Source organism: Engraulis encrasicolus, chromosome 13, assembly GCF_034702125.1.
Source record: "Engraulis encrasicolus isolate BLACKSEA-1 chromosome 13, IST_EnEncr_1.0, whole genome shotgun sequence".
In the NCBI taxonomy this organism is placed as follows: domain Eukaryota; kingdom Metazoa; phylum Chordata; class Actinopteri; order Clupeiformes; family Engraulidae; genus Engraulis; species Engraulis encrasicolus.
The window spans coordinates 40,171,941-40,188,575 of NC_085869.1; the positions used below are offsets into that span (position 1 = coordinate 40,171,941).

Sequence of the window (16,635 nt, forward strand, 5' to 3'; positions counted from 1 at the left end):
GCGGAGTTTGAATCATCTTACTCCTACTCTCTTTGCCCTAACCGCTTACCCATGACTGAATTAAATACATGAAGGGGTGTATAGTGATGTCCTACATATGTTAGGATACTTGAGGCTTCTTGTCAGAGGTTAGCTGGATTACTTTTATGTATCCATTTTGTGTTTTGCCAAACTCTTTATCACTGCACCAGTTGGCTGATTTGGTCCTCTTTGATTAATTCAGTCATCTGCTTTGTGTGGCTGTGATTTTATTTGACTCCAGATGAGATGCCCATGGCGAAAACCAAGAAGAAGAAAGCCAAGAAGGAAGTGATGGAAGCCGACAGCCCGGAGAAGAAGAGTTGAGTACTGGGAAATATACAGTGGGGCATGCCCAAAAATGTATACGCTCTATAGTCCAGGGGTGTCAAACATAAGGCCTGAGTGCCGGATGCGGCCTGCCAGATGCCAGATGCCAGATCCAGCCCCAGACATATAGAGAAAAAACTAAGAAGAAAAAAACTATGAACTAAGTCAGTGGTTCTTAACCTGGGGTGCGGGCTCCCCCTGGGGGTGCGCCAGAGATTCCAGGGGGTGCACAGAATTTTGTTTGTGTAGAGGTTGTGACCAAAATTACACTTGCAAACATTATAATTAGGTCAAATAAAGTCCAAATTAAACAAGTTTTGGTACCCATTTGAAGTCATTCAGGTATTGATTCATGTCTAAAGCGAGAATCATTGTAATTAATCACTCATTTATCATTTTTTAGTGCATACACATGTAGAAGTTTGTGTTGGGGGTGCGCGGCTTGTCTTCGGCACAGTTAAGGGGGTGCGCAAACAAAAAAAGGTTAAGAACCACTGAACTAAGTCCACAGGGACTCTGCTTTGAGTACATCATAACAACTATGAAATCATCACAAAGATCACAACTTAATCATTATAATTTTGGTGACAATAAGGTTATAAAGGAGCCTCTGTACAAAGAGATTAAACCATTGTTAAATAGGTGTTTATCTAAACCCCCCATATTTGGGCTTGCATGCCCATTGGGACCCCAATTCGAGTCCGGCCGGGGTCATTTCCCAGCCCTACCCCAAATCTATCTCCTGCTCATTTCCTGTCTCTTCCCACACTGTCATGTCACAATAAAGGCCCCAAAAGCCCCCAAAGCACAAATAAATAAATAAATAGGTTTTTTATCAAAACTTGTTCTCAAACGGACCTAGCTGACGGGGTCTCTCAATTGTGGTTCATTCACTAAGAACATAGAAATGGGGGAAATGCCCTGTATGCCAGATGACTATTCCATTCTTGCTAGTTTACAGTGTGTGACCTGAATTGATCAGCATGATTTGAATTGCCCTTTGAATGCCCCTTTGAAAACAGTCTAAACGTCTATGAATTTTAATGACCACCTAGTATTTAACAATGATGTAGCCTCTTAGTGCAAATGGGGTTGCCGGCGGGCCTATTCACTATTTGCTGAAAAAAGCTTAGATACATCATAACAACATTGCTATGACATTACTGAGAGCCTTAAGTAACATATTAATGATACATTTTTGCGCCTTTCCTTTCAAGATACCCAAGGTCAAAAGACCTTGCCATTACAATTTTGGTGACAGTAAGGTTATGTCATAGGCTCTGCGCTAAGGGGTTAATGATTTGAAGTGTGCATTATGTTTTAGGAGACTTGAAAAAGTATGTATTTATATCAAAATGCCCAAATAACCCAAATAATCTCTCTCTCTCTCTCTCTCTCTCTCTCTCTCTCTCTCTCTCTCTCTCTCTCTCTTTCTCTCTCTCTCTCTCTCTCTCTCTCTCTCTCTCTCTCTCTCTCTCTCTCCTTCTCTCCCTCTCTCTCAAACACTCTCTCTCACACACACACACACACACACACACACACACACACACACACACACACACACACACACACACACACACACACACACACACACACACACACACACACACACACTAGCAGGTCCAGAGGAAGGCGTGGAGCTGGAGGGTTTTACCAGCAGGCGTGAGTCTCGTGTGAGCCAGAGCCAGAGTCAGGAGCCCCTGACGCTAGAGACGGCCCCCAGCCCACCACAGAAGAAGAAAAAGAAAAAGAAGACTCAAAACCTTGGTACAGTATTGCAATGGCTCCACCTAAAGGCAGCCTCTGAGAGTGCAGCCTATTTCCTCTACCCATAAGTACTGTAAGACAGTGTTTCTCAACTGGTGGGTCGCGACCCAAAAGTGGGTCGCGGAGGGGTCATGGGTGGGTCGTGGAGCCTTGGTGTAAAAAAAACGTAATTCTAAAAAAAAAAAAAAATCCAACTTTTCCTGCAACAATTTACTACTTTTATTTTGATAGGCTAGTGAACTCTGTCATCTGTTGTCTTAGATACAATCTGAAAAAAATTGGGTCGCGACCGAATGAGAGTGGAAAATGGTGGGTCCTAAGACCAATTGAGAACCACTGCTGTAAGATAAAGTATGAACACCAGACATTTATTTAACCATCTGGTGTGGCTTAACTGAGGGCGCCACAGTCTTCTTCCGATATCTTATTTTTTTCATGTATGTTGTTTAGCACATCCTGCAGGATAATGTGTGTATCGCCTTGTCACAGTTAATTTCAGCACAGGTTAAACATGGCAGCGGTTTGACTTCAACCATTCATTCCAATACATAGGAGTGGTCAACACAGCATCTCCAATACTGTGATTGCGTTTTCTCAAGTGTGTGTTGGTTCGTAAAATAACTTGGCGAGCACATGAACATTTTATTATAACACAATGATATATACCAGTATATCTTTGACTGTGTGTGTGTGTTTGTGCATGTGTTTGTGCATGCGTGTGTGTGTGTGTGTGTGTGTGTGTGTGTGTGTGTGTGTGTGTGTGTGTGTGTGTGTGTGTGTGTGTGTGTGTGTGTGTGTGTGTGTGTGTGTGTGTGTGTGTGTGTGTGTGTGTGTGTGTGTGTGTGTGTGTGCACGCGTGTGCGTGTGTCCTGTAGACCTAGAGGCAGAGCAGGGAGATCTGGCCAATGGTGAGCTGGGGGAGGGGCCTGCAGCGGATGGGGAGGAGCCAGGAGTCACCAGGAGGACCAAGAGGAAGAAGTGAGACACACACACACACACACACACACACACACACACACACACACACACACACACACACACACACACACACACACACACACACACACACACACACACACACACACACACAAATGTACATGCGCACACACACACACACACACACACACACACACACACACACACACACACACACACACACACACACACACACACACACACAAATGTACATGCACACACACACACACACATACACGGATGCCAACTAGCAGAGTACTGTGTAGAACGTTAGTAAACCTCCCTCCTGAAGCCTCATACAGAATAATATGATATCAAGTCAAGTCAAGTCAGCTTTTATTGTCAGTTTCTTCATGTGCACAGGTCACACAAGGAAATACGTTTTCTCTCTATACCATGAAGGACATACTTGTAGACATACACAGGACTGACATTTACAGACTGACATGACAGGACTGATATAATATAATTCGATATAATATATACAAGTAATATAATGTAATGTAATGTAATGTAATGTAATATCATATCATATATCATATCATTTATCATATCATATAATATAATATTCACTGCAGGAAGCCAAAGCCGGTGGAGATGCACTTCCATAATGAGTTGACACTGGAGGAGGAGGAGGAGCTCTCTGATGGCCACGGCTCCATCCCCCAGCGCTCCCTCTTCTCAGCCCCGCCCATGGGCAAGGTGTTCGTCGAGAGGAACCGTGAGTCTGTGTGTGTGTGTGTGTGTGTGTGTGTGTGTGTGTGTGCGTGTGTGTGTGTGCTTGCGTGTGTGTGAGTGTGTGTCTCCTCTTCTCTCTGCTCCTCATCCTCTGCTCCCATCCTCCTCTTCTATCCATGTGTCCTCTCCGCTCCTCTTCTTGTCCTTCTCTTCCTCTCCTCGTCTCCTCTAGGCCAGCTCTCGAGGTCTGAGGTATATTTGTGTGTTTGTTTGCATTTGACTCCTGTGTGTGTGTGTGTGTGTGTGTGTGTGTGTGTGTGTGTGTGTGTGTGTGTGTGTGTGTGTGTGTGTGTGTGTGTGTGTGTGTGTGTGTGTGTGTGTGTGTGTGTGTGTGTTTATTTGACTTTTTTCTCCACTCCTCTTCTGCTTTAGGCCAGTTCCCACCAGACCGTCTGGATCTGGGTCTGGATGAGTTCATGGAAGTCAGAACCATGTGGTCCACACGAGACGTCGCCATGCGAGTACACAGCGGATTCAGGTGTGTGTGTGCGTGCGTGTGTGTGCGTGTGTGTATGTGTGCATGTGTTGTGTGTTGCAGGATCATTGGCTTGTTCTACTATGGTTTCCTGGCTGACTATGCTCTGTGGAACATTATAGTGCAATATACATTTACAGACTGTATGTGTATTTATGTGTGTGTGTGTGTGTGTGCGTGCGTGTGCGTGCGTGTGCGTGTGTGTTGCAGGATCATAGGCCTGTTCTCCCATGGTTTCCTGGCTGGCTACGCGGTGTGGAACATCATTGTGGTGTACACGTTGGCTGGGGAGCAGCTTTCGACGTTGCGCAACCTCCTGCAGCAGTACCACCCGCTGGCCTACCCAGCGCAGTCTCTACTGTACCTGCTCATCACCATCAGCACCGTCTCGGCTTTCGACAGGTAACGCCGCGTGTGTGTCTGTGTGTCTGTGTGTGTGTGTGTGTGTGTGTGTGTGTGTGTGTGTGTGTGTGTGTGTGTGTGTGTGTGTGTGTGTGTGTGTGTGTGTGTGTGTGTGTGTGTGTGTGTGTGTGTGTGTGTGTGTGTGTTGCATGCCCCAGCACAGTCCATGCTGTGCCTACCTATCATCATCAGCAAGGTCTCTGATTTCGACAGGTAGCGTGTGTGTGTGTGTGTGTGTGTGTGTGTGTGTGTGTGTGTGTGTGTGTGTGTGTGTGTGTGTGTGTGTGTGTGTGTGTGTGTGTGTGTGTGTGTAACCTATAGCCTGTCCCCTGTGCTGTTGCTAGGGTGAATCTGGCGAAAGCTTCACTGGCCCTGAGGGGACTGCTGACCATGGACCCTGCTGCTCTGGCATCCCTATGTGAGTATCGCAATGTATCACAGTACATTACAATTAAGCAATAAGCCACAAGAGGCCGTGGGTTATGCTTGATTGATAACGGCCAAGGGGAGTGGGTCACGACGTGAAGCGGAGTGCCGTAATGTGTGCATCGTCGCAATGCCAGACACACACTTCGCTAAAAAACCTCAGCAAGGGGCGACAAACATCGCAGGAATGAAATGTCTTTGCAATCATACTGATACCCCAACCATAGATGGTGCAAAGACGTGTTCCCTACCCCAACTGCAACATTTTCTCATTACCGATGTAGATGCGCTTGGTCTAACTTAGACATGCATAGAGTTGGTGATACATCACATGATACATCACAATCTATTGCAGTGCACTACCCATTCCATCCATTTGAATATTTCCATGTTGCTCTGGCATCTCTACACCGCATTCCACATTGGCATTACGCAAATGACATTTTTTGCCGTTTTCCCAAATAATCAATAGAAATGACAGTCGTCATAATTTTCAAGTCTTCAGCCATTAGAGTACAATTAAAACGTTTTTGAATGAACCTTCTAGGGGTGGGCAAACATGAAAATCTTTCAAACTCAATGACTTTCTGTGATAAATCGCATAGCACGCGAAATAATAATAATAATAATAAATAATACATTAAATAAATAATAAATTCAAAAAATATATTTTATATATTAATAAAATAAAATAATTAATAATAATTTGCATATGTACTGCGTAGATGTAGGTCTAATATAATGTTCCACAATGGAATTGTAGGCTATTTGCCAACCTATCGGTCTAAATTATATAGTAGGCTATATGGCTATCCAATGTAGGCCTACTAATGAAACAAATGATTGCATACAATATTACACTAGGGCTATTTAAGATTGTAGGCTACTGAAACTGATATATTAGAAATTAGAAACTCAAATTAGGATGGTCTTCATGGGCCTACAAGAAAAAAAACTTGTCACTTAAAAAAACAGGCAACAGGCAGGTGTGCGTCTGTGAGATATGTCCCGCCTTCTCTTACTGTCAAAGACTCCCACCTTCTGTCTTATCTGTCGCTATTATTTAAGGTGTTTCAGCGACTAGAAACTAATTGACTGTCTGTTGGCATTGGCAGCAATTACATCTTTCAAAACAATAACGTTGACATGACTAACACTATCTTAAATGCTGACGAGGTTGCCGATGTCGCGAAATCATAGCCTACCATGTTGATGCAGCCTACTATGCACGCGCAGCGCCATGTAGAAACCAAAACGTTGCGTGAAGAATGTAATATCTCGCAGTCCGCTTTTTGATCAGGGCTTTAGTAAGTCCGTGTGGCGTTATTGACAGCTGATAGACAGCCAGCATAAAGACTACCTTTTCATGCTGACTGTACAATAGACTAACCTTGCGAGCTGCAAAGGCGAGCCACATGCTGCTCGAGAGTTGCGCAAGGAGGACTGTAGAACTGTGTACCGAAAATGTCCATTCAGAAGTTGACGTCCTTCTGTAGGCTATGCCTATTGTTTTGCCTACTTTTCTAGATATTCTTCTTTTCTGTCAGCAGTCACTGGAATCAGCAACAAGCGCACTGACGCTTTCAAAATAAAGGCCACGAACGACGGTCATAAAAAGCAAAAAAAAAAAAAAAACATGAAAAAAACCTGCTGCATTATAGCGTTAACAAAATTGTCGGGCGATATTGACCTCAATAGTTAACGCGTTAACGTTGCCCAGCCCTAGAACCTTCCAATGATAACGGTATTTTTTAAAATAATAAAAAACTTAAAATGCCCAAAATGCTCTGTTCCAAATTATTACGCAAAACAGTTTTGTAGTGTTGTAATCCAAATTTCTTCCTTTTTTTCTCATTTACATCAAAACAGTTGGCATTTGGTACCTTCTAAATTACATTTCAATGTTCAAAACTTGGTTATAAGCTGTAACCTGGAATGCTGCATTAACATTGAAGTCAATGGCAGGGCATTGCATGGGAGTTATGGAAGCCCAGATATCCTTGATGCTTTGCTCTCAGATGTTTTTGTTTGTTTGGTCTGGTGACCCACACTTCACTCTTCAATATACCCGTAGATTTCCATGCCACGTTTAGGTGCTTTGGAGGTGATGACATTCTAACTCACCAGACATAACATCCCATTCATTTTCAATGGGGGTTTATTTCTGGTGAGTTAGAATGTCATCATGAAAAAAAATCATCAAAAAAAGGTCAGCTAAGTGTAATGTAATTTCATGTAATTCAGTGTTGTTCCTGTGTGCTGTTCTTCATGTTGTTGCAGTGTACTTCACCGCGCTCATCCTCACTCTGAGCCAACAGATGACAAGCGATCGCATCCACCTTTACCCCTCAGCCAACGAAACGCTTTGGTAGGACAGACAGACAGACAGACAGACAGACAGACAGACAGACAGACAGACAGACAGACAGACAGACAGACAGACAGACACACACACACACACACACACACACACACACACACACACACACACACACACACACACACACACACACACACTGACACTGAACCCTCCCCTATCCAAACAGGCCTGCTGGCCCGGAGCAAGAGCTCCTAGTGGTGTGTTTCTCTCTCTCTCTCTCTCTCTCTCTCTCTCCCTCTCTTTCTCTCTCTCTCTCCCTCTCTTTCTCTCTCTCTCTCTCTCTCTCTCTCTCTCTCTCTCTCACTCACTCACTCACTCACACACACACACACACACACACACACACACACACATACACAAACACACAGACACACACACACACCCTGACTCTTGTGTCTTGATGTGTATCAGGCCTCCCGGTACAGAACAGCAACTGCTGAAGCCGTGGGTGGTGGTGAACGTGGTGGTGGCTCTACTGGTGGGCTTAGCCTGGATGTTCATCTCCACACGACCAGACATGGACTACACTGAAGGTCTGTGTTTATGTGTGTGTGTGTGAGTGTGCGTGTGTGTGTGTGTGTGTGTGAGTGTGCGTGTGTGTGTGCCTCCATGCGTGCGTGTGCGTGTGTGCGTGCGTGTGTCTGTCTGTATGTGTGTGTATTTGTGTGAGAAAGAAAGCTGACTACATTGTAATGTAACCATGCATGTTTGGGTAGTATGTTACAGGATAACTTCTGCCAATTTCGACATGCAGTTGTAATGCTCACACTATCCAGGACAAATTCTGCCTCCATTAGAATAGGTGCGTGCATCTGTATGTGTGTGTATTTGTGTGAGAAAGAAAGCTGACTACATTGTAATGTAACCATGCATGTGTGGGTAGTATGTTGCAGGATAGTATGTCGCTAAGCTAGTGAAAGTCAATGGATCCGTGTAGCAAGCTACAATGCTACACGGATCCATTGACTTTCACTAGCTTAGCGACATGCTCCCTCTTTAACTTGTCTTAACAAGACAACGCTTACACGTAACATGAAAAATAAGTCACTTTACCACCTTTATAAACCCTGGCCTACGATTTTAACTGTATTAAGCCCCAAAATAGTGGCATACCCCTTTAAGTAAGTGTAATAATTTCAAAAGCCATATCTTCGCTTCCTTCTCTCGCCCTGCAGAGTTTCTCATGGCGATGGAAGTGGAAGACTACAAGCACGAGGAGAAGATAGATAGCCCCACATGAACGCCGCCATCTGCATGACCTCTATGACCTCTAGCATCACATCCATCACGTCTAAATCACATCCATCATGACCTCAGAGAAATCTAAAATCACTGAGAAGGGTCAGCGGCTGAAGATGTGTGGATGGTACTGCATCTCTAGTTGGCGATCGCAGGCCAATGAAAAATGAATGAGTTTCAATGGAGCTGCCAAAAATAACTTGGCTAAGGCGTATGTTTTCTCATTGTAGAATTTTTTATATTTTATTTTACATTCAAATCTAGTTATACAAAGAACTGATTTGAGCGATCATTTCATTTGTTAAAATGTAATTACCTATATAATGAGTCAGCAAGCTGTATTTATGAGACCAAATCCATAAAAATTAGCACAATGTAAAAAATCTTGTGAACACACAAAGAACTTGACCATACCTCCTCTTATATAATACCAACCACAGTTCTCAATAGGAAATTTGTATTCATGAGGTTGATCAATGAAAATTGGAGTAAAACATATTTTAGCATTCAGCTCTATTGAGTGCCACTCAGTTTTCCCAGTCATCACTTGCCCGTGGTCACCATTTAGGTGGAACTGCACGATTTTAAGGGGCCAATGGGAGTGAGCCTTCCCATATACACCACTTTCTCTGATGACAGCCGCCACGACCTCTATGACCCTCACGTGATCTCTAAATGACCTCCAACATCACCTCATGACCTCTATATATGACCCTCACGTGATCTCTAAATGACCTCCAACATCACCTCATGACCTCTATACAAAGACAGTCAATATGGTAGACCAAGATAAACCTAACCATGCCACAGAGAGTGCTCAGGTTCGGGCTCCTAAGAGGGCATTGTCTCAACCTTCTTCTACTGTATTTCTGTGGCATTTTAGTGGTAGACTTGTAGAGAGTTACTTGTGCACAATCCCTGGTGCTGAACAAAAAGATTATGTATTTTTTGAAAAAAGGGTTATTTATAGGTTATTTTTTCTTCTTTTTAGTCATTCATTCAATGGCAATGACGTTTCGACCTCTCGGTCTTCCTCAGATTCCATTTTAGTGGTGGCTTGCATAACATGTGCGCTACCGCCATCCATAGCACTGAGGGAACTTTTATATTCTCAACCTTCGCTGGTCTCCTAAAGCAGTGTTTCCCAACCAGGGGTACATGTACCACTGGGGGTACACAAGAACACCTCAAGGGGTACGCGGAAAAATGTAATAATAACAAATATATTGAGTGTAGTCACATTGGGATAGAGGAACAGAGCCTGAATGAGGGCGAGGGGGTACTCATCATATGACAAAATTGCTTAGGGGGTACGCAGGACAAAAAAGGTTGGGAAACACTGTCCTAAAGGGTCAGCTGACGTCACATGGCTCACGGAAAAGTATGGGCTTGAATCGTGTCTTCCTTTTCCACCGTCTCTGCTCTATATTACCTCTAATGTGACCTGTACCGGTAAATGACTGCTACCATTCCAGCATAACCTATACAATGTCCTTCAACATGACTTCAACATATGTGTCTTAGATTCTCCTCCCATAACCACGATGCAAGTTCTTCAGGGACGGGGATAATATGTGGAATCAGTGAAGATGTCTTTATTGTTATGAAGGGGGATAGTCTCTGTGCTCACCAGAGAAATACAAGAACAGCAGTGTGTGAATATTAAAAAATAAAAGAGAGGACTGCACCCCCCGCCCCCCTACAAACCACGCCCTGCCCCTAGCAACCATTATTTTCTACTTTCATTTATATGTTTTTAGGCTGTACGTTTGCTCATATTTGTATAATATAATTTTTTAATAACATTCCAGTGAGACAATAAAATGAGTGTATGTCTGATTTTGGTCTCTGTGTTTGCTGTATTATCTAACATTATGCACCAGGAGAGAGCCAGGGGAGCCAACAGTGTTCATGCTATAAAATGGCAAAACAAAATGAAATAAATAAAAAATAAATGAACTTCAAAAACTATTAAAAACAAAAACCATTAAGATAATTCTACCTAAGCGATTAAAGGAGCTTTTAAGTTTGTTGTTACTAAAATGCCAATGATCAAGTTGTAACGTACGGTATTACTAATAGCATGACTGCTTATAAAATATGTCCATTATCAAAGATGCTTTACGAGAGTCATAACATAGGACATCATAGGCTTGCAATAGTATCTCTGGTTGGGAGCAGTTGACCACAAGTAGGCCTAGATCTTCTCCTGTCGAGACCCTGTAGAGTACGGAGTAGTCAGCCTCACCAAGTAGATGACAATTCTAGATCTCTTTTCTGTGAAAAAAATCCGTGAATCAAGCGAGGGAAAAGGCAAATTTGTTGCAAAATTGTGTCCAGACTAAAAGCATCCCTAAATCTAACATGTCACAGGACGTTTTGGAGCACGAGTCAACATACAAAGGCGTAGGCCTAGTCCACAAACGCAATAGACGATTCAAATCAGTGTGTTATCTTACTTTAATTGATGATGCCATGCTGCAGGTTCAAGTACAGCCTGGGTCCTCCGTCCTCCCCTCTCTTTCTCACTCCTTCACCCTCTCCTCTCCCATCTACCCCCTCCTCCCTCTTCTCTCTATGTCTCTTCTCTCCTCCCCCTTCTATCTATTTCTCTATACTATCTCTCTTCTCTCACTCTGCTTCTTTTCTCTCCTCCCCCTCTCCCCTCATTTCACTTTTTCTTCCCCTCTCCATTTCAAATAATCACATTTACAAAAACTTTAGACAACCACTCTCTTTTTTGAAAATAGCAAAATAGAAATACAAATATACATTTGTGAAAGAACACAGGGATTTTTGTGTCAAATACAGTAAGGGTACACAAATACACACGCGCGTGCGCGCACACACACACACACACACACACACACACACTCTCTTGCAAAGGCCAATGTAAAATATTCGATGGCTATACGACTACTAAGCTTGGGATAGTTTAGCCTACATCTTATCTTCTATAGCGACTGAGAGGACAGTGGAGCATTATGGGTTCAGAAGGACATTATATCTTCAGGCACCACAGACTGAAGCCATCCCCCCCCCCATCACACCTCTGACTCAGCTTCCTCCTCCTCCACGTCATCGAAGACGTCATTTCCAATGTCCTGCAGTTCAATCTCTTGACCACCAGACGTCAGCACCCCTCCTCTCCTCCTCGACTTGAGCCAGATCACAGCAGCCGCCATCCCTGGCAGCACACAGCCCAGCAGTAACCCGTACACCCTGTAGAAGTGAGAGTCCACACCAAACGGATCCCTGTACACAAGGTGGATATCCCTCTCAATGCAAGCTGTACTTCCATTGGCTGTAAGATATGTAAGATCTCTTTCTCTCCACATGTACACAGCGCTGTCCTCTGCTGTGAGGTTGGAGATGAGCAGAGAGTAATAAGAGCTGTCCACAGTCACTCTGCCCATCAGATCCTCAGGCATGGCCACAGACTCATCCCAGGAGTCTACAATTAAAACCTGTGGTTGTTGAAGTTTCTGACGGTACCATTGGGAATCAGGCCTGAAAAAGCCAAATTCAAATACGGAAGATAGATTGTCTGCAGTAACATCCAAGCGGACACTTTCACTGTGAGAAAACATCACATGTAAGGGTGAGACTTTTGAGCAAAGAAATAGCCGAAAAACCCTCCTTCTGTTAGGTCCTCTACATGTATATTCTCCAGAGTGTTGTTGTGACATAGAGGGAATGATGAGGGAGTAGTCTCCAGTCTGGCTGCCGTTCAGCATATACATCACTTCCTGTTGCAGGGTCTGATTGTTGCTGAGCCTGACGTCACCAGTGGGAGAAGACCAGTGCACTTGGCCAGGCATCTCCCCTCTGAACACACATGGCAGAGTCAGGTTCTCATTTTCGTATCCAAAGACATTTATAGGTGGTAGGTTGATAGACGTCCTGAATAAAGTATGGCAATAAGCTTTGTTCCATATTGTGCAATAAAAGTCATACCATTCATTTTCATTTAACTCTGAGTACCTGACCAGAGAGGCGTTGAGATCCACCTGCAGTCGGCCCCTCAGATCCTCCTGGAGTGGCTCCAGTGACAAATTGGTGTCCAGGACTAAAGTGGGATTCCCACGATCCTGATACACCTGCATACTGGTCTCATTCCCTAGAGCAGAGTCAGACCTACACACTACACCACTGTCTTCATATTCTGAAAAGGATTCCTCATATTTTTCTTCACAGACAGTGAGGTGAAAGCTGCCATTAGCTGAGATGTTTCCTCCAGTCCAGCCCTCATACCTGTAGACTCCACTCTGGCCCACAGTGAGGTTGTCTATTATAAAGAATGATTTACCAGAGTCATGGCATTGAACATCATAGCCTTCTAGTTGTGTCTCTGGTTGGGAGCAGTTCACCACAAGCAGATCTTCATCTGTCAAGACCTTGTAGAGAACGGTGTAGTCAGACTCGCCAAGTTGTCGACCAATTCTGGATCCCTTTTCTGTGAAAAAATGTTCAGGATCTTGACTGAGGTGGGCTCCAGAGAGGAAAAACAGTAAGATAAATGCTCGTGCATACATGGTTGCCTAAATTCAGGGTTCAGTGTTTGTTCTTTGTGTGTCGATCTACAGTACTTGTCAAGACTTGACAACCCTCTGCTACCCTTGCACTTTCCTACTCTTGAACGGAACTCAGTGGAATCTCTCTCTCTCTCTCTCGCTAGAATACTATTAAAGTGGCATACAGAAGACAAAAAAAGGACATCAACCATGAGTCTGGGTTTATCGGCTCTCATATCAGCTAGGTGGTGTGACGGTATGAAACTCTTGACCTACTTTTTCCATCTAAGCGTCTTCCTCTGCAACAGCAGTGGCCACAGTTTAGCACCCATCTCTCCTCTTAACCGCAAACATCTACCTAATCTCATTACCACGGAAACAACATGACTCACAACCACCTCCTCAAGAACTCACAACAAAAAATGAAAACAGAAAACAAAATAGGGGGTGCTCTGGTGCAGTTGCCTGATTATCATCGACTTTCAAATCTCGTACCGTAGGCCAACTACCGTCCAGTTGGTTTGACCAAGATGATAACGAATAATGTTTCCCTAACGCCGTGGTTAAGCAGCCTCACACGGTTTGCTACTGGTCGAGGCCAGAAATGCCTCTGCCCAAGTTTTTAAAAAAACATTTTCTTAGTCCCAATAGAATGTCTCTGCTAAAACCATGTCACTGCCTTGAACACGCCTTTACCCAGGGCTGTTGGAGCGAGCAGCTCAAAGTTGATCGCTTCCCAACAAAGTGGGTAGAGTCCCCGATTTCTCTGGAGCGTGACAATATACAAATATACAATACACATTTNGTATTGCTCCTGGCCTGACTAGAAGCAATGCCGAAGGTGTTGTGTCACTAGGAGGGCATGGCCTGGCTAGTGGTGCAGTGCACAAGGTTCGAGTCCAGCTTGGGTCCTCCACCCTATCTCTCCTTTCTCCCCTCTCCTCTCCATCCTTATTCCTCCTCTCCTCTCCTTTCTACCCTACCCTCCTCTCTCTTCTCTCGAACTCTCTTTATTTTTCCACCCTCTCCACTCTATCTTGTTCCTGCTCTCCTCTCTCTACGGCAGGGGTACTCAATTAAATTTCCCCGAGGGCCAGTTTTTCAAAATTCCTCCCAATAAAGGGCCGGGCCGGGCCGACACGTTGGCACATTTGATGCAATGTTGATTAAATGCAAAAGCCAATAATAAATTGTCAAGTTTCTCATAACTTTGTTTGCAGTCTTATGAGGGTCTTAGCATTCCAAACGAACTATTTGGGGACTGTTTAAGAGTGTGAAAAGTTTATTAAGCAATCCGTTTTTAATAGGCTACCAATAGTTAGCTGCCAGCAGAGCTCAAACACAGTTTGCCTTCATTTGTGTTAGCAACTAGCTGCAGCTACTGCTATTCAAGGGCCAAAAATAGATGCCCCGCGGGCCGCTATTTGAGTATGGGGGCTCTACGGCATCCCTCCATCATGGTGTTCCGCCCTCTCTTCTCTTCCACCTGCTCTTTGTCTTGATCTCTCTCCTCTCTCCTATCCCTACCTCTTGTCCCTCCTCCCTCTCCTTTCTTCCCTATCACTGCATCTTGTTCGCCCTCCCTCTCTTCTTTATCTCTCTTCTCTCCTCTTCCCTCTGCTCTCCTCCACCCTCTCCTCTCCTCTCAATCACTCTTCTCTCCTCCACCTCTTTTCCTCTCTATCCTTCCATCTCACTCCTCCCTCCCTCTTGTCTCTGTTTATCTTCCCTCTCCCCCCCCCTCTCCTCTCTACCCCTGCAGCTCACTTCACTGTTCTCTCCTCTCCATTTTTAAATAATCACATTCACAAAAAACTTTACACAACCAATCTGTTTATTAAAACCAGAAAAATATGCATTTGTGAAAGAACACATGGATATCATAAAAAAAGGCTTTCACTTAGTGCTGCAGATGGCGGTAGCGCGCATGTTATTGAAGGTGTCACCTAACGCAACAGAAAGAGAGGAAGAAGGAAGGGACGACGCCCCCTTAGGAGACCGAACTTGAGCACACTCCTTTGCATTGGCTAGGCAGGGTTTGAATCCTCTTACTCTATTAGATGATTCTTTTGCAATCTGTGGGTGCGTCTTAATATGCGACCTTGCCTCCTCCACTTACGCTTGTCTCCTCGTCCCGCCTCCTGGCCCCTCCTCCGTGGAGAAAACGATAAAGTTTCCCAGCTGTCAGCTTAGCCACAACAACTTTTGAGGGACTGTTTTTCATTCACCATCCCAATTGCAAATGAGAAAAAGACTCTACAATTGAGGTTTTGCAAGATATTGAAATATAATGCTGTTGTCAGTCATGTCATCATGACGAGAAGCAAGTGGAGGAGGCAAGTGGAGGAGGCAAGGTCGCATATTAAGATGCACTCTGTGTGTCATGGCTCCATGAGCCGCCACTGTTGCCCAAAAATGGAACATGAAGGTCAATGGGTTTAGCCTAACTCTTAATTCCCTTTGTCTGGAATGACCAAGAAAGTCCAATGAACTGCCTCTTCCTTATCAACCATCTCTGAGCCAGTTCCTCAGTAGAGTCACTGGTGTGGCCAGGTGTTTACTCCTGAACTGGATTTTTGGGTAAAACCTAAAAATAGTCTAAAAAAAGCGTCAGAAACACTTTGTAAATCGTGAACTAATTATCACCAAAACATTTACAAACGATGGCAATCCGGGGAAATGTAAATAATTCATTAACAAATAAATGTTCATTAACTGTTAATACCGTTTTTAATAGGACTGTTATTATAATGTGTTTCCAATGGCTGTTCGGTCTAGACAAGAGAGAGTCAGCTGAGTGTAATGTAGCCTAATAATGCAATGGACAAACACATCCCATGACCTTCTAACACACTGTTTTATTTTTCAACCTTCACAACACAATACAAACAATGTTTGGACATTGGAAGGAAACCGGTATAAGAACATTCTATTACAAGTGGTTGTTGTAAGTGTTTTCATGTGAAAAACACAAACGGAAAAAAAACAGCAAAACAAAACTATATATATAACTATATAGTGTGCCTAACTAAAGCACTCAAGAGAATGCAGGCCTCTGTCTTCCTTATTTTATTTTCTTTCATGGGTAACACTTTAGATTAGGATTCACATGTTAGCCACTTACACATGCCTAATTACTGACGTGACGGCACAAGTGGCTCATTAGACATGTCTCTTCCACAGGAAGGTGTATTAATGATCAGGTGGTTGCAGCTTTGAATCCCACCCTTGTCTCTCCCCCTAGGGAAGTGGACATAGAGATCAGAGGTTTGCAGGTCCGAAAGCCACCCTTTTCTCTCTCTACCGTACACCTTGATCCATGTATGAAGTGCCCTTGAGCAAAGCACCTATCCCTATATTGCTCCAGGGAC

At 43.9% G+C, this 16,635-nt stretch overlaps 1 protein-coding gene across 1 annotated transcript in view; it reads left to right on the forward strand.

Annotated features, from left to right (window-relative positions):
- Window positions 1-8,975, forward strand: part of tmem237a (transmembrane protein 237a) — a 10,806-nt gene extending 1,831 nt beyond the window's left edge. The window contains exons 2-11 of the mRNA XM_063212929.1: window positions 263-340; window positions 1,960-2,115; window positions 2,991-3,093; window positions 3,669-3,811; window positions 4,201-4,306; window positions 4,514-4,705; window positions 5,050-5,123; window positions 7,412-7,499; window positions 7,923-8,044; window positions 8,687-8,975. Of these exons, the coding sequence (XP_063068999.1) occupies window positions 268-340; window positions 1,960-2,115; window positions 2,991-3,093; window positions 3,669-3,811; window positions 4,201-4,306; window positions 4,514-4,705; window positions 5,050-5,123; window positions 7,412-7,499; window positions 7,923-8,044; window positions 8,687-8,751 (1,122 nt within the window). The 5' untranslated portion in view covers window positions 263-267 and the 3' untranslated portion in view covers window positions 8,752-8,975. The remainder of the gene's footprint in view (window positions 1-262; window positions 341-1,959; window positions 2,116-2,990; window positions 3,094-3,668; window positions 3,812-4,200; window positions 4,307-4,513; window positions 4,706-5,049; window positions 5,124-7,411; window positions 7,500-7,922; window positions 8,045-8,686) is intronic.
- Window positions 8,976-16,635: the final 7,660 nt, after the last annotated feature.